Source organism: Tiliqua scincoides, chromosome 5 (genome assembly GCF_035046505.1).
Source record: "Tiliqua scincoides isolate rTilSci1 chromosome 5, rTilSci1.hap2, whole genome shotgun sequence".
NCBI lineage: Eukaryota > Metazoa > Chordata > Lepidosauria > Squamata > Scincidae > Tiliqua > Tiliqua scincoides.
The window spans coordinates 121,757,222-121,778,239 of NC_089825.1; the positions used below are offsets into that span (position 1 = coordinate 121,757,222).

General features: G+C 45.5%; 1 protein-coding gene across 1 annotated transcript; it reads left to right on the top strand.

Annotated features, from left to right (window-relative positions):
* Nucleotides 1–458: 458 nt before the first annotated feature.
* On the top strand, nucleotides 459–14,224 carry LOC136653468 (transmembrane protein 100-like). The gene is made up of 2 exons (XM_066630365.1): nucleotides 459–469; nucleotides 13,825–14,224. Exons 1-2 carry the CDS (start codon nucleotides 459–461, stop codon nucleotides 14,222–14,224), a joined length of 411 nt encoding a protein of 136 aa, XP_066486462.1.
* The last annotated feature ends 6,794 nt before the right edge of the window (nucleotides 14,225–21,018 follow it).

The window sequence follows — 21,018 nt, forward strand, 5'->3', positions numbered from 1 at the left end:
CGTGGCTGTATGGTTGCTTGCCTCTTTGCCAAGGTTCCTAGCTTGTCCGCCCCGTCCTGTCTCGTCCAAGCCAGTGGAACTGCCAGTGCCTGGGGCACCTTCTTATATAGACTCCCTGGGGTGGGGGAGTGGGGTTGGGACCACAGAGTTCTCTCCTTGTTACAGTCATGCGTGCACACACACACATATAGTCACAAAGAGAAGTTATTTTGGATATGCTGATCACATTTGCCCCAAGCTCTTTAGCACAAGGAAAATCGGATTTGGGCATTGTGGGCCTCCCTCCCTGTTGCCCTCCTGGCCTCCCTTCCCCTAACGCCAGCTCTGTTTTCTATCCATGTGCCAGCTCTGAGAGTGATTGGTGAGATGAAAGAGAGAGACAGAAGAGAAGGCTGAAAACGTGGACTGAGGTGGAGAGTGTGGGGATGAACAGACAGGGTGATAGTTATCCTGTAGGAATGGAGATAAGGTATGGGGGGGGGAATATTTTAAATAAATAAAACACACAGTTCATCCTTCTATCATTTTATTGTCACAACTTTCAACTAAAGCAGGATGTGACTAGTAGTTCTTTATGAAAAGTAATAAATAGCCAAAGCAGAAAAACAGACACAGAATCCACAATCCAGCTAAAGTTAAGGACTTTGAAGTCCCGTTGATTGCAATGGGAGAGGGTTAGGAACATGCCTCCATTAAAATTTACTTAAGAGAGATGTATTTATATTTATTAAAATAAATTTATTAAAATTTATTTAAGAGAGATTTAAGCACAGACCTCCTATTAAAATCAGGGGAGAAAAAAAGATCTGCTGGGTAGCTATTTACAAGGCAGAGTTAAATCATTTCTTCTCTTCCTAGTATAAATGTGTGCGCTCTCTCTCTCGCTCTCTCTCTCTCTCAATCCACTTAATATTTCAGTGAATATCTCTTGACTTTCAACCATATGGAGAGGAAAGACAAGCACTTCCTCTATCAAGGCTAAGGCACATCGTGAACTTCACAAAAGACAGGCACATGTTTCCATGGTCACAGACACACACACAGTACATGACTAGCTACATCAAGGAAAACAAAGAATGAGTATTAAAATATATATATTGACAGCCCAATCCTAACCTGTGCTGGCATAGCCAGGCCACATGGCCTGCACGATATCCAACGCAGGTCGGGAGGAGGCTGGAGATCTACTTAGGGTAAAGGGGATATTTTGCCCCTTTTGCTGGGTCAAGCCCCAGCCTGCCCTTTGGGGCTCCTTGGATCTGTGCCAATTATTTAGCTGGCGCAAATTCAGGAAGCCCAGTGTAATGTCACAAGGCACAGTATGGGGGTTAGGATGTGGTGAAGGCCTGCTCCGCTGCTCCCGCCCCTCCCAGACCGGTCCCACCCTTCCCCATCCCAAAACGCTGCCTCCGGAACCCTCTCCCAGTCCCTGCACTGCTCGGCACAAACTCACCTCTGCGATGCCTGGGACTGAATGCAGCGCCAGTGGGCCACACCTTTCTGGCAGTGCTGCTGACTCTAGAGTAGCTGCAAATGTGCTTTAACAGCGTGCTGGTGGAATGGCAAAGTTAGGATTGCGTTGTGATGGCATGTATGTTTTATGGTGCAAGTTGCCTTAAGCAGTATTTGAGAGAAAAAATATAAGCTACTGGTCCTCAGTATTGGGCAGCCCAATCCTACCCCGTGCTGGAATTGGCTGGCCAACTGGCCTGCACTGTATTCAGTGCAGGGTAAGGGTTGGCTGCTGCGCAACAAGAGTAAGGGGATTTATTTCCCCTTACTCCATGGTGTGTGGCAGCCACTCCAATAGGGCTACTCAGATCTTGCGATTTTGCTGTTGCAGATCCAAGCAGCCTGGTGTAATGCTAGGATACTCGGGAAGGAGGTTGGGTCCCAGGCCATCCCCACCTGCCCTCCCGGTTCTCGAACCCTAAAGCCCTCAAGGCCCCCCGTCCAGTAGTACTGCCACCACCCTGTATGTGCCAGTGCCTCAGTCCAGGGACACTGAGACTCTCTAGGCTTAATTCTATCCCTTGCAGGCACTGAGCGCTTTCTCCAATTAAAGCTTCAGTCCTCAAGTTACTAGACCTCAATGAGCACTTGGTAGCTTGCTGAACGGCTAGGCAGGATTCTGAAACTTTGTTCCCAACAGGCAATGAAACAACTTAGTAAAAGAGATTTTAGTTTATTAAGTACATAAGGTTACATAAAGTTACAGTAAGGCAGCAAATGCTAGAGGCATGAACATCTAGGAAACATATCAGCAATAAAATAATAAAGCTAGCTGGCTATCTCTACTAATCCCTATCTCTCACCTGGGTCAGTTACTCTTGTAGATCTTTTAGCCCCAAGGTTACCTATTAGGCCAGGCGCCCATGGTAGACAATGGAGCTCGCAGCGTGCAGGATGTTGCACCCAAAAACTCTGCCCAAGAAGAACCGGGCACACCCCTTGGGGCACTCATTAGTATACTTCTTATGCTAATAGTACTGAGGTGACTGCATACTTATTTAGACTGTCCAACCAGAACCTTCTTGGAGTGGGTCTGGTTGCTAGCCCTCCTAGTTCTTACCCCTCCCAACTGGAGATCCATAGCTGCATTCCATTCTGCTTGATCAGGCGCCCCTCAGTCTACTGAGGTGCTAAACATTCCAATGGGTTGTAATTCTTGTTGTCTGTTCTTTCTGGGCAGCAAAGGAGAGACAACAATCTTTTTGTTTATTTACTCGCACTCTTGCAGCTAGGGACTAGCAGCTTCTCAGTTACATTGTCTTAGTGTGGTTCAGGCTTCTACTGCCAACCTAGGCCTAACATGTACATATTCATGACATCCACCCACTGGCTCCTCTGCCCCGAAACACCCCCTTCTGCCCTCGTGCCGGCCTCACCAACGCTGGAGTTGTCACAGATGTGCCTTACCATGCATTTGCTACACTCCTAGGGCGGCATAAGGGACTTACCATCAACCAGTTAAGATTGTGCTCTCAGAGGATCCCTTTTCCACATGAACTCTCTACCCCCCATTGCCCCAATCTTTGCTCTTACCCAATGATGACCTGTACCAGATGCCACAATAGTCAGAGGTCAGATTGTTCTTCACTAGGGGCAGGGCCTTTTTTGCTATGGCCTTTAGGTTTATAGAATGCTCTTCCTTGAGAGATCAGATGGTGTCATGGCTTGTCTCCAAATGAAGACCAGTGAAAAGTAACCAAACTTTTGGGAGTTGATGCCTTCATCTTTCCTTTGAATTAATTGCTGCTGCTATGATTTTTAATGACTACTCTTGTTACTAGATTTTTAGGTGTGTTCATTATTTAAATTTTATTGAGTTTTTTTGTTTAACTGAAAGACAATATATGAATTTTAATATTATGAATATTAAATAATATTTAATAAAAGGCTATGCATTGGTAAATAAGTATATTCAGGGTTTTTGTCTGTGTTGGTTTTATTTTGCTGGGATGTTGTAGAATTTTACTTTGCTTCATATGCATGTTTTGTATTTCTGTTCATATTTCTTGGTCTTGAGGATGAGATCCTTAGAGATGGCGGGATAAATATGAAAATAAATGTAATATTAAATAAATAAAGACAAAGACAAAGAGAAGACCAGACATGATTGTGAGGAGCTCCAGAAGGATCTCTCCAAACTGGCAGAATGGGCAGCAAAATGGCAGATGCGTTTCAGTGTAAGTAAGTGTAGAGTCATGCACATTGGGGCAAAAAATCAAAACTTCACATATAGGCTAATGGGTTCTGAGCTGTCTGTGACAGATCAAGAGAGAGATCTTGGGGTGGTGGTGGACAGATCAATGAAAGTGTTAACCCAATGTGCGGCGGCAGTGAAGAAGGCCAATTCTATGCTTGGGATCATTAGAAAGGTATTGAGAACAAAATGGCTAATATTATAATGCCATTGTACAAATTGATGGTAAGGCCACATCTGGAGTATTGTGTCCAGTTCTGGTCGCCACATCTCAAAAAGGACATAGTGGAAATGGAAAAGGTGCAAAAGAGAGTGACTAAGATGATTACTGGGCTGGGGCACCTTCCTTATGAGGAAAGGCTATGGTGTTTGGGCCTCTTCAGCCTAGAAAAGAGATGCCTGAAGGGGGACATGATTGAGACATACAAAATTATGCATGGGAAGGATAAAGTGGATAGAGAGATGCTCTTTACACTCTCACATAACACCAGAACCAGGGGACATCCACTAAAATTGAGTGTTGGGAGGGTTAGGACAAACAAAAGAAAATACTTCTTTACTCAGCGTGTGTTCAGTCTGTGGAACTCCTTGCCGCAGGATGTGGTGACAGCATCTGGCCTGGATGCCTTTAAAAGGGGATTGGACAAGTTTCTGGAGGAAAAATCCATTATGGGTTATAAGCCATGATGTGTATGTGCAACCTCCTGATTTTAGAAGTGGGCTATGTCAGAATGCCAATGCAAGGGAGGGCACCAGGATGCAGGTCTCTTGTTATCTGGTGTGCTCCCTGGGCCGCTGTGAGATACAGGAAGCTGGACTAGATGGGCCTATGGCCTGATCCAGTGGGGCTGTTCTTATGTTCTTAGAGTGTGCAAAACATGGCTGGAAAGGTAGGACAAGAAAGACATCACTATGAACAAGAGCTAGACAATACAGAGAGTTAGGAATTGACAGGTAGGCTTGAGCTAGTGTGGTATAGTGGTTAGATTATAATTAGGGAGACCTGCATTCAAATCCCCACTTGGCTGAACATGCTATTGGGTTTTATCTCCTGCTAGATGTCTGATCATGCCCCCCATACCCTCTCCATCAGTGTGGCTGCATTGGCACCAATGGTGGGGGATAGGATTGGGCAGTAAGGTGGCAATCCTATGCACACTTACCTGGAGAAAATACCATTGAACTCAATGGGACTTACTTCTGGCTAGACATGCATTGTCCAGATGTGCGAGAATTCTATACACAGTAACCATAACCTAGCTCAGAATCTGTTCTTAGGAAGGTCCAGAATTTTGCTGTGAGTGCTGGGGTTTGTTTTGGGGTATTCAGAACCTGAAATTCTGCAGCAACCTCCCAAATGGTGAGATAAATCCTTGTGATCAGGGACCAAAAATCAGTGTGGATATTAACCCCTTATTCCCTGTTCCTGATCAAACTCTGGCTAATAGCCAACACACAGCACTATCTGGGGTTCAAACTCCTTATTAATGGCACAATATAGTCCTCAGAGAACTTCAAGGACTCCAGCAGAATGCCCCACTTGGAAAAACTCAACAGCCCCACCTCCTGGTGGTTTCTGCTCCACTGCCCCCACTTCTTTAAAAAAAAAAAAAAAAGGTCCTGGCTCACACCTCAGCTCCCTCCTTTAGTTACTTAGGTCCTGCTCACCTCCCCAACAAACCCAGCAGTTCTGCTTCCCAGCCTTCCCTCCCGTGCTCTAACCATTAGGAAACCCTCCCTAGTGCTGTGCAGTTATGTAGACTTTGACCGCCTCATAACCCTTCACTCTGATGGCTAATTGCAATAGGCCATTGCTAATTTGGCTGCCCCTTCCTGCCCTTAGCCATATGTTCAATCCTCTTTGTCCATCCAGATCTGTCAGTAAAGCGGTATTAGTGTCAACAATAATCTGTCAAAATTCAGTTGGGGTGTGTGAATGTGTGTGTAGGAGAGATCACCCCCAAATGCTGCTCTTTGTAGCAAGGGGACTGGGGTAAAGGTACGCTGCATGGAAGGATCACACAGTCCCCTTGTGAAAGCCCCTCTCGGCATTAGAACAGATGGGAGTCAGTCTAGAGGGGAGCTTCTTTTGCCGAGCAGTGTGCTGGGGGAGCATCAGAGCCTGGAAACCCACCCGGACTTAAAATATCTTGGCCTTGCTGAAACTGGAGAGAAGCAGGTAGAACCCTGAATCCCAAAGGTGCTCTTCCAAACAACATGTTTGCTTCTGCCCTCTGGGAATGCATTGCCCACATCAACTTGTCTGCTGTGTGACCTCTGAGTGTTCTAGAAGATTCCAGAGTATGTTATACACAGCATTCTGGAGCTAGGGACACAGTTTATCCAGGAACATGGCCAGGCCTTTTGGAGCTTACACAGAGGATGCCCAAGACAAAAGTCAACACTTCCATGTGTACAGTGCATTGCAGGAGACAGTTGGTCCCTATAGGCCTAGCCCATCCATCAGGCCAACTGAGCAAATTGGCAAGGGGTGCACACCTCCATCCTGCCCATTTGTCTCCATTGCTTCTCCTCACTCTCTCTGGATTGAGGAAGGAAGGAGGGCAGAGCAGAAGAGTAAATGTGAAGAAGACAGTGGTTAGCTAGTGTTTTACAAATTCCCAGTACGAGCTTCACCTAGAGAACCTATGTCCACTGTCAGCTAATTAGCTCCCCAAGAATGGCCCTAGTTCTCCACTGCAGCACTGCTGGATCCCACCACCAGGGTAGCTCGCTTGTTCAACCTGCAGAGGTCCTCCTGCCAGCAGCTTCTCCAGCCACCACAGCAACACTATGGTCCTCAGTAGGTCTTTGGCATGGCAGCCACACACCAGTCTCCAGCAGTCCCTGCTCTAGCAGAAGTCTATTCACCCATCAGTCAGTCAGTCAACCAGTCAGTTAGTCCATTGGTCAGCCAGTCCACTAGTTCCTCAGTCCATTAATCGATCAGTTTAGTTCTCCCTCCCTCCAAGTTTTTCTCCTTCTACAACCCATACCCCCTTTCCTTCCTGCAGTTGCTGCTTTTAATCCTGAGGGCCTTTTAACCTCCAAGTGGCTGCAGCTGTGTAGCACACTCACTACAATCTACGGCCCTGGTGTTAACCCCATGCTTGCTTGCCAGAGGAAGGGGCCACTGTTGACACCACACCCTATCTCCTCTAGGGATCTTGCACATTTCCAATACAGGTAGAACAGTATTTCTCAACCAGTGGAACAGGCACCACCAGTGGTACTTGGGGTGGTGTCTGGTGGTACTCATGGGACCCCTGGACACCCGCCGCCTGTCAATGAGACCATGAACGTGCCACAACAGACAGTAGTAGGAGGCTCGGCTCTGCAGACGGAGCTCTAAAGCATGCTTTTCTGAGGTTGAAAAAGCCCTCCTGTCCACCCTGAGGCTCTTACCAGTGTTTGTTGTGTCACATCTGGCCTCCCAACTCAGAAGTAATGGCAATGATATAATCACAAGCTACTTCTGGTGGTACTTCCAATAGGTGGACCATGCGAAATGGTACAGCGGAGGACAACATTGAGAAATACTGAGCTAGAACATTTCCAATGCTCTAGCCCATCGCTCCCCTCTCCGTTATACTTTCTCTTCCATTCCTTCTCCCTTTTCCTTTCCCAGTCCAGGGAGGGGGAGGATCAAAGGCTGGCACATCACCAGGTATGGGGGGGCAGCATTAGGTACCCCACCTTAGGTGACAGACAATCTTGGGCTGGTCTTGGATATCAGGTGGACAAGTTGTTTCTGAGAAAGGTTTTCTGCTATTAATGACATTCTCATAGAAAAACTCCCTGATGAATTTAGTTTATTCTCCAAAGCCTTCCAAGAACACAGTTTTAAAACTTCTAGAATATATCCTTTGCCCACAGAACCCCAATTCTGCAAGCAAGTTTGACTCTGAAGCTGATTGTTTGACTCCAGAAACTTTGTCTTTGTTGGTGGTCAGTAGAACTTGCTTGCAGTCAGACCTAGAATTTGGTATTTTGATGTCCTACATAGTTTCATGCTCAGCCCCCATGGGTAGTGACTTTGTTATGGTATGTAAGGAGGGAAAATATATAACTCTATGAGCTGGTCATGTGTGGAGTTCTCTGCAGCTGTGGAAGAGAGTTTGTTAGTTGTCAAGAGCAGGGGCTTCCTTTGCATCAGAGCTTGGCCCCAGATCTTGATTTTAGTGCTAGAGCTGTTCCTTTAGCACATGTGAAAGAATATTATGCATCTGAGCATGTACAGAATGCATTCTCCTCATCATTCCATGCTCAGGATCATTAAAAAAAGGGATTGAGATTAAAACAGCCAATATTATGATGCCATTGTACAAACTGTAAGGCCACATCTGTAGTATTGTGTCCAGTTCTGGTTACCACATCTCAAAAAGGATATAGTGGACTGGAACTGGAAGAGATGCAGAAGAGAGCAATCAGAATTAGTGGGCTGGGGCACCTCCCTTATGAGGAAGGGCTACAGCTTTTGAGGCGCTTCAGTCTAGAACAGGGGTGTCCAAAGTTTTTGGCAGGAGGGCCACATCATCTCTCTGACACTGCATTGGGGAATTAATTTACATTTAAAATTTGAATAAATTTACATAAGTTTACATAAATGAATATATTAAAGATGAACTTATATGAATGAATGAAGGTCTTGCAATAGCTCAAGGCCTATTAAAAGGCCTTGCACAAAGCAAGGCTGGCCTTTCCTTTGCTGCCACTACTGCATCACAGACATGAAGCAGCAAGCAGTGGAGGAAGCCCTCATCCCACAGCTCATGCAAAGAGGCCAAACAGTTGACTTCACAGTGAGAGCAGTTGTGTTGGGCCAGTGCGGGCTGCAACAAATCTCTGGAGGGCCAGAGGCTCATTGGAGACTGGGGGCTCCCTGAGGGCCGCATTGAGAGGCCTCAAGGGCCACATGTAGCCCCAGGGCCGGGGTTTGGGCACCCCTGGTCTAGAAAAAGGTGCTTGAGAGGGGGCATGATTGAGACATATGCATGGAATGGATAGCGTGGATAGAGGGATGTTCTTTTCCTTCTCGCACAACAGCAGAACCAGGGGACATTCACTAAAACTGAGTGTTGGGAGAGTAAGAGCAGACAAAAAAATTCTTTACCCAGTGTTTAATTAACCTGTGGAACTCCTTGCCACAGGATGTGGCAATGGCACCTGGCCTAGGTGCCTTTAAAAGGGGATTGGACAGAGTTGTGGAGGAAAAGTCCATCACAGGTTACAAACCACGAGAAGTAGGCTTTGATATTTGATATATGAAATTTGATATATGAATGCCAGATGCAAGGGAGTGGTAATGGTATGCAGGTATCTTGTTGTCTTGGGTGCCCCCAAGGCCTCTGGTGGACCACTATGAGATACAGGAAGCTGGACGTAGATGGGCCTTTGGCCTGTTTTAGCAGGGCTCTTCTTATGTTCTTATGACTACGATCAGGCTCCAGAAATGTAATATTAGGAAAGTGGGCTTCCAGGACAGAGGATATGACTTGCAAGCAGACTTTCGACCCAGCACCCCTTACTTTAGAAATTTTTGTAATGTTGTAAATATAGATGATATGGGCAGCTGTGCTGAGTTAGAATCATCTCTAGGTGACCAATCAAGGGACTCGTAAAAGAAAAAAATCTAGATATTTCAATAAAGCGGACCCAGGTTCAAAAAATCCATGAAGCTCATTGGGTGACCTGATGCCAGTCATCATCTCTTGGACTGACTCCATAGACTTGTTGTGGGGCTAAAGGGGGGTGTGTGTGAATCAAATATTCCTTGAAGGATAAGAGGCAGCCCTGCCCCCACCAGTGGCGTAGCTAAGAGGATGCAGGGGGTAGCAATTGCACGAGGCAATAAACTTTAGGGGGGGAACTATCTGAGCTTGACATTAGTGACCAACATTGTGAAAACTTTGGTATGTGCAAATAATACCTTCATGTTATATATCATTGGAAAGGTAACTTAATGCAGAATGCAATGAAACAAACTACATTGTTTGTATATCTGTATTCTATCAAAAGTTATGGCCAATTAACCAGAAAATGAAAACATAACTGCCTTATGGAACAAAAAGTAGATTTTCAAACTTTGACCTTTGAGACTAATTGTTCTGAGAGTCAATAAGATGTTATTATGATACAACATGGAACCAAAAAGGTGTTAATATGTGTCAGCTCTCATTTTCATGTATCATAATATAGTTAGCCCGGCTAACTGGGTAAAGAGGCACTTTTTCAAGTGGTGCTCCTCTTATATTTAGTGGGGGGAGAATACAGCACAGTGTCTCTAACCAATAAGGGGCACACTTTTTATTTATTTACTTAATTAAATTTGATTTGGTCATGGGGGGGGCTACAAAATCTTTGACCCCAGGTAGCAGATATATGCCTTAGCTATGCCACTGGCTGGGGGAAGTAGTGGAGCAAGTGCGGGGTGAGCTGCTGGGGGGAGGGAGCGGGTTTCCCCCGATTTTAACTTCTTAAAAAAACCTGGGCGTGACATCACTTCCAGTTGTGACATCACATCACGTCATCATTGCGAGCTTGGCACTGCGCTACGTAATCATTAACAATGCCACTGCTTTCCCCCCCCTTTTATGTCGGTCTTGTGGCTCAAATGAAAAACAGGTGTGTGCAAATATGAGTAAATCATGATGTTAATATTTTGAGTGTTGACACAGGATATGTTTCATGCATTATAGACATATAGGATTTAGATGGATTGTGTGTGTAGTACTGTATGATGCAGTGTATACATTGTAAGTATGCTATACATGTTTTTTTGGGCATCTTATAGCATTTTTCAGGAGAAAGGCAGGATATGGATGTTTTAATAAAAGAAATAGGTTGTTGAGTAGGTTCTGCCTATTTATTTATGGGATTTTCTGTTTGGCTGGGTGTGTACCTGGGGTGCACAATGCACTTTGCTTGCACTGTGTATTGTGTCCAAGTTTCTCTGGAGCTTACTCAGTACAGGAACTCCCTAATGGTCTCCTTATCATTCCATCATCCGTGTCCCAGCAATGATTGACACAAAAATGGGGTGGCAGGGTGGGAACCAGCCAGGCTGGGAGTAGAGAAGGCCAACTGAGCCCAAGGGCAGATGCCTCAGGGGTGCTGCAGAAGGAGGACGGAGAACAGAATTGTGTCAGAGCCCGGGGACCAGAACGAAAACACTTTTGAGGTAAGAAGGGAGGGATATGTCCCAAGGGAATGGACTGGATGGTCCAGCTGGCTGGGGAGAAAGGACTCCTTTAAAGGATGCTGCTATAGAGAACCAAAAAGGCTTTGGGTTTCCCAACTTTTGAAATGGCCTCTGTAGATGTCCCTTCCTGTCAGAAGTTTCCACAGGCGATTTCTGCAGGTGATGCTTCTCTTGAAGGGACAGGAGCATCCCAGGCTTTTTTTTCCAATTGACACTTGCAAGTGACTTGCTCACAAGTCACAAGTACCATCACCACTTCCTGCGGCAAGGAGTTATACAGCCTCTTTCTTTACCCAGTGTGTAATTAGTCTGTGGAACTCCTTGCCACAGGAAGTGGTGACGGCATCTTTGCCTTGCTTTTAAGAGGGGACTGGACAAATTTCCGGAGGAAAAGTCCATCACAGGTTGCAAGTCATGATAGGTATGTGCAAGCTCCTGATTTTAGAAGTAGACTACTTTGGAATGCTCGATGCAGAGGAGGGCACCAAGATGCAGGTTGTGTCTTGCTGTTGTTTGTGCTCCCTGAAGCATTTGGTGGGCCACTGTGAGATGCAGGAAGCTGGACTAGAAGGGCCTTTGGCCCGATCCAGCGGGGCTCTTTCTTGTGTTCGTAGGTTCTTACAAGACACAGCTGCAGGCTGGCCTGACACCTGCATAACTCTGTGTGTGAGGGAAAAAGAGAGAGATGTCTGTGTCCATTCCTTTGCAACTCTTCACCAAAAGAATTCCACTTCAGCTTGGTAGTTTTTGAAACAACCGCTTGTAGATGTAACTTGAGCAAACACTAAGCAGATATCAGAAGGGAGATGGAGCCTTAATCTTCACTTGTTGATTTCTGTTCATCAAGTTTTTGCTGAAGGCGCAAAAGCAGGTTTGCCTGTCATTGCCCCCCCTTCCTGGCAACACTAGGTCTTGCTGTTCACAAGCAAGATGGTTTTCAGAAAGAGGCTTAATTTTAGAATAATAATTATTAACAATAGTTATATACCGCTTTTCAATGAAAAGTTCACAAAGCTGTTTACAGAGAAAATCAAATAAATAACTAATGGCTCCCTGTCCCAAAAAGGCTCACAATTTTAAAAAGATGCAAAGGAATCCCAGCAAACAACCACTACAAAAGACATTGCTGAGGTGAGGAGGGCCAATTACTCTCCCACTGCTAAATAATAGAGGAGCATCCACTTGAAAAAATGCCTCTTACCCAGTCAGCAGGGATAGAATGCCTTATGATCTTGGATGATACACATATACAGGGGCCGTGTTATCCTGTCTGTGTTTTATTTTCTCATATCTGGTCAGTTACTAGATTTGTAATGGATGTTCCTGTTATGATATAGGGCTGGGTATGGATTTTATGGTGTCATTTGGATGGAAAATGCCTGGAGTTCTTTGCCAGTAGATGGGGATGCCAATCTAATAAAATAAAGCAAATGTGTTCAGACCAGAGAGGGTCATGCCTGATAAGACCAACTGATGAGATAGAAACAAATTCCAGAGGGGTAGCCATGCCTAGAAACAAACTATGCCTGCCTTTAGACGCAAAAAACCAACAGAATCTTATGACCAAAAAGGCACAGAGAGAGAGAGAGAGAGAGAGAGAGAGAGAGAGAGAGAGAGAGAGAGAGAGAATGGAAACAGATGAGCGAATTTACTACAGGAAATGAAACAAGGTTGATCTGTAATAAGCTGAAAATTACACAAGATAACAGTGACAATTCACAAGCAGCTCACTCATAGTCCTGCTAAGTCAATTTGCAGTGTGAATTGTTACTGTATGTATTTTGTATAATGTCATGCTATTTTCATTATGCTAGATCAACCTTGTTTCATTTCTCTCCTGCAAATCCACTTTGCTGGTTTTCAGAGTTTGTGTGTGTGTGTGTGTGTGTCTGTAAATCAGTTGTCTTTAAAGTGCCACAAAGCTCTTTGTTGTTTTTATTATGTGGCTGAATGGATGGATAGACAGGTGGTTTTACAAAGGACAGTAAAAGGTCTGTGAGGCTTATATGCAGAAACAATAGATCACATATGGAAATGTGTTACTCATATTCAGGTTAGACACTAATATGTTCTATTTATTTTGTTCCAAGAAAAGTGAGGCTTCTATTTTTCCCATGAAGCCTAGGATCTTCTTTACTCAGCGTGTGGTCGGTCTGTGGAACTCCTTGCCACAGGATGTGGTGCTGGCGTCTAGCCTAGACGCCTTTAAAAGGGGATTGGACAAGTTTCTGGAGGAAAAATCCATTATGGGGTACAAGCCATGATGTGTATGCGCAACCTCCTGATTTTAGAAATGGGTTATGTCAGAATGCCAGATGCAGGGGAGGGCACCAGGATGAGGTCTCTTGTTATCTGGTGTGCTCCCTGGGGCATTTGGTGGGCCGCTGTGAGATACAGGAAGCTGGACTAGATGGGCCTATGGCCTGATCCAGTGGGGCTGTTCTTATGTTCTTATGTTGAAGCCCTAGTCCCCATACTCCCCTGTAGCTAAGCTTACGTAAATGTAGCTGAAATCATTATATGTTCTTCCCCAGTCTCCAGTTTCCCCATTGTCTTCTGTTGTGCCAAATCCCAGATTCTAAGTCCCTCCGAGAGGGGATCTCGATTTCCTAAGCTCTGCAAATTAAATTAGCTTGTCATCAAAAACTCCCTTGCCTAGCCAAATAAAACAATATTATCCACAGGGTTTGAGGAAGCCATGATGAGGATGATATTATATTATTATTAAATAAACATTTTGGATAGACATTGGTGAAGACGGGCAGGTCAGCAGTGCTTTCAGTACTCATTCTCTGCCCTAATGTGAATGTTTTTGGGTTCAATTCTGGATGCTGACTCGTATTTGGCTGCCTGAGTGTGACTGAATACCTGACCTCCCTTGCCCTTCTCTGCTCCCTTTTTCTGTCTTTCACCCCAGATTGGATGCTGGCATTGTCTTCCTGGCCACCATGTCTTACGATCATGTCACAGTGAACATGGAAAGGGAAGAGGTTTGCCTGGAGCGCGCCAAATCCTGCCTTGACCCCCGCCTTGTAAGCACCACCACAGGAGGTGTGGAGGCCTCATGTCCAGACTGCCTGCTTCCCTTTGGACTGGTGGTGGGCATCATTGGATTGGCAGCGACCAGCGTGGCTTGTGTCCATGATCCTCCTGGCTCAGTGCTGTCTATCCTGGGGTGGCTCTTGCTGGGGGTTGGGGTGCTGGGGATGGGCGCCAGCTGCTTGTGGCGGCACTACAGGAAACGGAAGAGGAAGCAGCGCCGTGGCAGCTGGTCAATGCTGGTGGGGGAGACAGAAGCAAAGAAGGTGGTGGTGTGAAGATTCCGGCTCAGGAGGTCCTGCTAACTGGCATCCCTTTTGATGTAGTCGGAGAATCCAACCCAGAAGGCTGGGTCCGAGCAAAGCTGTGGGCTGAACTGGTGTCAGGTTTAGAAATCCATTCCATGTTTCAATCTGAACCAGCGTCCATCCATTCCTGGTTTAAAGGCCAGCTAAGTGACCTCATTCCACGATATCCACCTAAGTCCTAAACTAAAGAATCATGCTGGATGGCCTCTTATTCAGGTGTCTTATTCAGTCCAAATCTATCAGTACCGCTCCTGTCACCTTGTTTGAAGTGTTTGATGCTGGCACATCTGGACTGCAAGAGTTTTGGAAAAGCCTTGACATGTTGTTTTTACCTGTAACACTGTGCCAACCCTTGGGCACGGTCCCAGTGCGCGCACATGCTTATCACTGACCAAGCTTATGTGCAACGTCATGTGATCAAACAACTGAGCATTCTGAGAATCTCAGCTCTGTCTTTAAAAAAGAAGCAAATTTTTAGTCCCCGAGGCTCCTCAATTTGAGCCTTAGCAAGATTTCCATGGGTAGTGGCTGATGAAGCTCTTTGTCCTTCCCTGTTAGTGCTCTCCCATGCCTATCAGAAGCAGAATAAATAGACTGGCAAGGAGTTCTACCCCCTGCTTTCCCCCTTTTTTCTACACGAATGAATCCTTTTTCATGGAGCAGCATTCCATTATGGAGCTCCACTACAGCTGTCTGTAGTACAGTCCAGGCACAATCTTACCATTTCATGTGTTCCTTTCAAAAACTACTCCTAAGCTTTGTGCAACATATTTGGCCCAAACCCATCCTCAGCAAAGGCAAAATCCCAAGAGGAAGGGAGAGCTCCCACTCCCAGACAACAAGCGTAACTGCATACAATATTCTTGCTGGCTGGCTTGATCTCTACCATCTTGGTGCCCAAGTGTAAACAGACAGCCTTATCACCCCAGTCCATGGTGCCACTCCTAGGTCAGGACATTGTTTGGAGAACTAGACTGAATTTCCTGGTGAAGTCACTTCCCAGGCTCAGCTGGGGCTCTGTCTAGGTACCACTCAGTCCAGATTGCATAAGGAAAGTCAGACGTGTACCTCCCTCATTATATACATCTCTCTAACGTCCCTACATCCTGGTTCTTGTCCCTGAATTGTATTATACAGTCTAATTCCCTGACAATGTACAGCCTTGATGCACACATTCCCATCCCAAACGTTACTCAGGGTCTCCAGCCAGTCCACCTAGGCTGTAAATTGCAGCCTGTAATGCCTAGAAATACAAGATTGCCCTTATTTTAAAAAGACACCTTTAAACTCTGTATAGATGCCAGTGGTTCAGAGATTGGGAGGCAATTATTGGGACCCATCCTTTCCCAAGGTCCACAGGCTTATTGAGTATGTCCCGCCATGGCTTAAGTCTAATGTGGTATGTTACACTTATGGCAAATGTTTCACATCCCAGCTGAATGTAACTTTACCAGCAGCTGCTGCTGTTTTGTCACTCTGCTTATCTTGTATACACATTTAAGTTTAACATAGAATTATCAGAGGTTGTCTCGCTTGCATTTTATGGCCATTGGTTCCCACAGTTTACATACACCCCCAACTTATTTATATAGAATAGATGCATGTGCTTCAGGCAACTGATGAAGTGGATCATAGTCCATGCAGTAGCTTCTGCTGCAATAATCTGTGCGTCTTTAAGCTATTTCTGCCTAACTTTGCATATATGTAACAGGGATCAAATGTATAGACCTATGAGCGGGGCAAAAATGGGTTTAGATGCCACAAGACCATTTTTACCTTGTATACAGGTTATTAGTTAGGCACTTCTTCATAATCAGGATTTTTAAAAAAATGGGAAGGGCATTTTTAGAAATAATTATGGGAGATGAAAGCACTGTACAAGTAAATATAATTATACTGTACTCATTATTCTACAAAATGCAACACAAATTGAAAACTAGTGTTCCTACAAAATTCAGCACTTGTGAAATCTTAGTGTTTTGTGTAACATATGCAAATTTCTAGTCCTTAAGATAGGCCTGAAAAGGTGGGATCAATGCATAGCAAATACTGAGCTTGCTCTTTGTGTTTGTTTGTTTAGGCTTTCCAATGGTCAGACATTCAGTGATCGGAATATATTTGCCTTGCCTAACAAGAGCTAAATAAATTATGCAAATCAAGCATTTATATGCAAATTGGCAGTCTTTTAGCTGTACACCTGTCACTATTTTTCAGAGTGAGGGATTCAAGAGATCAAAGACCATTGATAATCTAGTTAACCAAAGACATTAATCAGGGTGGTATGATAGGTTTCATGAGGAAGGGGAGGAAGCCTGCAAAGGTGGTTATAAGTTAGAGCAGGGGTCTCTGAATTTTTAGGCTAGAGTGCCACATAAAATATCTGGCATGATGTTGAGAACGGAAGAATAAATTTTAAATATAAAATTTAAATACATTAGAAAGCCTAAGGCCTTCACACGGCCCCAAAACGTCACTACTTTTTTCTTCTTCAGGAAAACCAGGAAGTGATGTTTTTAGGCCTTTAGAAGGCATTCTGAGGAGAGGGTCATGGCCTCCACAGCCCTCAGAACACCCTCCAGATGCAACTGGCACACAGCTCTGGTCACATTCGATTGAGCAAGCCAGAGGCTTGCAGGGGTCCAGAAAGGCTACGGTGTTTGGGCCTCTTCAGCCTAGAAAAGAGACGTCTGAGGGGGGACATGACTGAGACATACAAAATTATGCAGGGGATGGACAGAGTGGATAGGGAGACGCTCTTTACACTCTCACATAACACCAGAACCAGGGGACATCCACTAAAATTAAGTGTTGGGAGAGTTAGGACAAAAGAAAATATTTCTTTACTCAGCGTGTGGTTGGTCTGTGGAACTCCTTGCCACAGGATGTGGTGATGGCAACTGACCTGGACGCCTTTAAATGGGGATTTTCTCCTCCAAGTTTCTGGAGGAAAAATCCATTACGGGGTACAAGCCATGATGTGTATGTGCAACCTCCTGATTTTAGAAATGGGCTATGTCAGATGCAAGGGAGGGCAGCTGTGAGATACAGGAAGCTGGACTAGATGGGCCTATGGCCTGATCCAGTGGGGCTGTTCTTATGTTCTTATGAGTCTTGCCGCAGGCTGGATAGAGGCTTGTTGTGGGCTGCAACCGGCCCCCAGGCCAGGGTTTGGAGACCCCGGAGTTAGAGAATAAATTTTGAAGGTTTAGGTTTTGTATATGGATGGATAAAAATGACATTGATTATCAGAGGGGGAGGAAAGCAAGTGCAAAAGATCTTGGACTAGATTTTTCCCCCTTAATTTTATTAAGCATCAGATACTACACACAGTAAGAGTTTCTGATGATTTTATCAGCATTCTCCCCAGTGTGGCTTCAGGTATTTTTCTATTGTTTTGCACTTTTATTAACACAGTCACTGTACTCTTGTTCTTAGGCTTTACAACTTCATAAATCTAGAAGAAAGTAGGCAGGGGCAGAACCAAGGGGGAAGAAATGCTCCAAGTCTGCTAGTAAAAAAAGGTAATTAAGGGCCCAGTTGTATTCTCTAACCCTGCAGATGCTGCCACATCGAAAACAGGCATCTAGTTGTGGATGGGGAGGCTTTGGGGAAAATTATTCCCGACTGCTCCACAAGCCTTCCACGTTGCAATGGGTCTTCTCAGACTGGCACCAGCTCTGTAGCTGACACACATCTGAGGAAAGGGGACAGGGAGGCTTGCAAGGGAGGGTTTATGATCCAGTGCATTGGATCCTATCCCCTCTCACAACCTCCCCACCCCCACCAATGTCTTGTCTACTCCAGTGGGTGCAGTAAGGTCCGGCAATGGCCCTTGCAGCATCACTCCCAAAATGGTCACCAACAGAATGTGCCATGCACTGCCGGCAGTATTTTGCAACAGTGGAACTCTTTTCAGCTGTCTCAAACTCTGGCCTGTTTTCAGATTGCCAAGGGAAAATGGTTATGGACTAGCAACTTTTAAGGTATATTGGCAAGGCTCCAGCAGTGAAAAGGATTGAACTTGGGCTGGGGAGACCTACTTAGAAATCACTGCTCAACCATGAAACTCATTGGGTGACACTCTTACCCTAATTGACAGGGCTGTTGTGAGGATGAAAGGGTACAAAAATGAGCTCTTGGGAGAACAAGCATGATGGTAGAATGGTCCTGGCTGGACTTGCTTTCATTTGTTCGTTCATTTTCATTTGAACAAATTCAAACACACAAAACCAACCATTAAGCGAAAGGGAACTCTTCATCCTAAATCTGGCTGCTGGCTCCAGTGTGGCCCCCAGGAAGAGCAAGCAGGGCAGGAGAGGGCAGAATGTACGTCAGCACGGGGCTTCAAAGAGCCACCTGCGGTCAACGGGAGGCCTGCCAAGTCCCTGCTGACTCCATTAGATCACCTTGCTTTGGCTCAGCAGGCACCTCAAAGCACCAACAAAGATAGCCTTCGGATGGAAGCCAGGCAGAGACTATCAAGCACCTCTTCTGGCATTTCGACGGCTGGCCACTGCCTGCTTTGCACAGAGCTCCTCTCACCCAAGAGGCACGTACCAAGAAAAGAGACAGGGGAGATTGACAGAAAGCAGCTCCTCATCCCTTGTCCAGGTTATCTGCCATTGCACAAGGCAGTCAAAGTGGATAACACATCCCCACCCACTGCCAGATCTAATTTCTCAAGTCCATCTGGCATATGTTCTTCCCACAGGCCTCATGCCTCCAGTCAACCCCAGTGGGAATTAGTTTTCAGAGATTCCAAGGCAACTGAGAGCCACTGTATAGTGGACAGGCACTGCCCGTCAACAAAAGCAGTCACGGATTCAGATCACTATTCAAGCCATGAAACGTGATACTAATGATCTCTGTACTAGTCTCCTTCACAGGCTTGTTTTGAAGGTAAAAACAGAGGAGGAAGAGAACATGCTTTAAGCCTGTTGAGCGTATTGTGATGAAGAGGTAAGATGAATATGCAGTTATGAAATAAAAAATGAAATGTTCTTTATCTGCATTGAGTCTTATCCTAGATTCCCCACCCCAGTCCTAGGCAGGGGGAAGCTTGTGCCTGAATGGAACAGAAATAACTCTTCACTCTCAAGTGATTTGACCAGGAAGGACCCTCACCATCTGAACAATTACACCATACAGGAAGGAAAAGCCCACCCTTTCCCAGTAACTTCAGTGAGAACTCAAGAACTAGTTTGCTTTTGGATGCCTGTAAGAAATTGAAGTGTCCCGCACAGGCAGAACACCATCTGATACTGCTGCCCAAGGATGGACCAAATTTACTTCTCCAATTATTGAGCAACCACAGACAGAACCACATCTCTGAAAAGGCAGAATTTCCAGGTACAGGTGCATGTTTCAGGCACTTTGGAGTCTCACAGTACATGCATTAGGAAACTCAGTTTTTAACATGCATTGTAGTAGGCCAGAAGGACAACAAAAACACACTGTGCTTTTGCTGCAAAGGGGCTTTAAACATAACTGAGGGGTAGCTCCAGCCATCTGGAAGGTGTGGGAGGGGCTCATAGCCCCATCTGCAGGCCTCCCTATTACTGAGAAAGGCTCTCATCTCTGATCCCAACCCTCTTCTGGGTTCACAATCACAAACAGGAAGTGGGTCGTGATAAGAGCCTCTCAGCAGTGGGGAGGCCTGCAGAGGGGGCTGTAAACCCCCTGCACTCACCGAATGATGAGAGTTACCCCTCAGGTACGTTTAAAAGCCCCTTTTTGTGGCAGCAGTGCAATCGCTGTGGTGTGGTCACTGCTCTCCCACTCTTGCAAACACTTACCAGGTTCCCAACTCCACTGAAGGAGTTTGGGAACCACAGAACTAGAAAGAACCTCAGTATGTTGACAGCTGCATCTCCTCTGGATTCAATCTGTCAAAGAGAAGAGATTTGGATAGTCTTCTAGTCAGAGAAAAGCTGGTAATGGGAAGGAGGCTGAGGACAAGGAAAATTAAGGATTTGAACACTTACACTGCTGAGATTTTCCTCAGCTCTTATCTGCCACCTATTGGCTGCCAAGGCAATTAAACAAGGAAATTCCTCAAGGATAAATATTCCCAGCAGTTTAGTTATGTTTCCAGCTAATGCTTCCTCCTACTGATATTCCTGCCATCTTTTATTCTGGCAGCAAATTCCAGGGTGGTAGCTGTGTTAATCTACTTTCCACAAGATATGTATAGACGTGAATACAAGAGTCTGCAAACGAGAGGGACAAGAGATAATTATATACACAGATGCCTTACAAAAACAAACCACTGGCCGGCCCATCTTGTTGAGTACTGTCCAGACTGGCAGGAACTCTCTTGGACAGCAGGGGCGAGTTAGGGATCTATTGACCTATAGATCTAATGATTAAAACAGAAACCTTTCACAGACAAAACATTAACTCAGAGTGCAATCCTAAGCCTGGGATCCACTGGCACAGCAGTTCCTGTACCGGTGAAAGATGTCGCAAACATGCCACACAGCAGACCATGACACGTGGCAAGCATCGTCAGTGGAGGCCGAGTAGTGGAAGGGTAAGATGCCAGTGGAGCGACACCAGTGGAGGTGATGGAAGAAAAAATGGAAATGAGGAGGGAGTGTTACTGGGCTGGGGGAGGTGGATTAGATCCAGGTGGGGGTGGGATCAATGGAGCAGGTCACCACCATATCTGAAACCCTGTCCTGGGTCTTGCAGCATTGAAAAGGCTGCTTGGACTTCTGCCAACGAAATAGCTGGCAATAGTCCAAGCAACTCCATATGGCAGA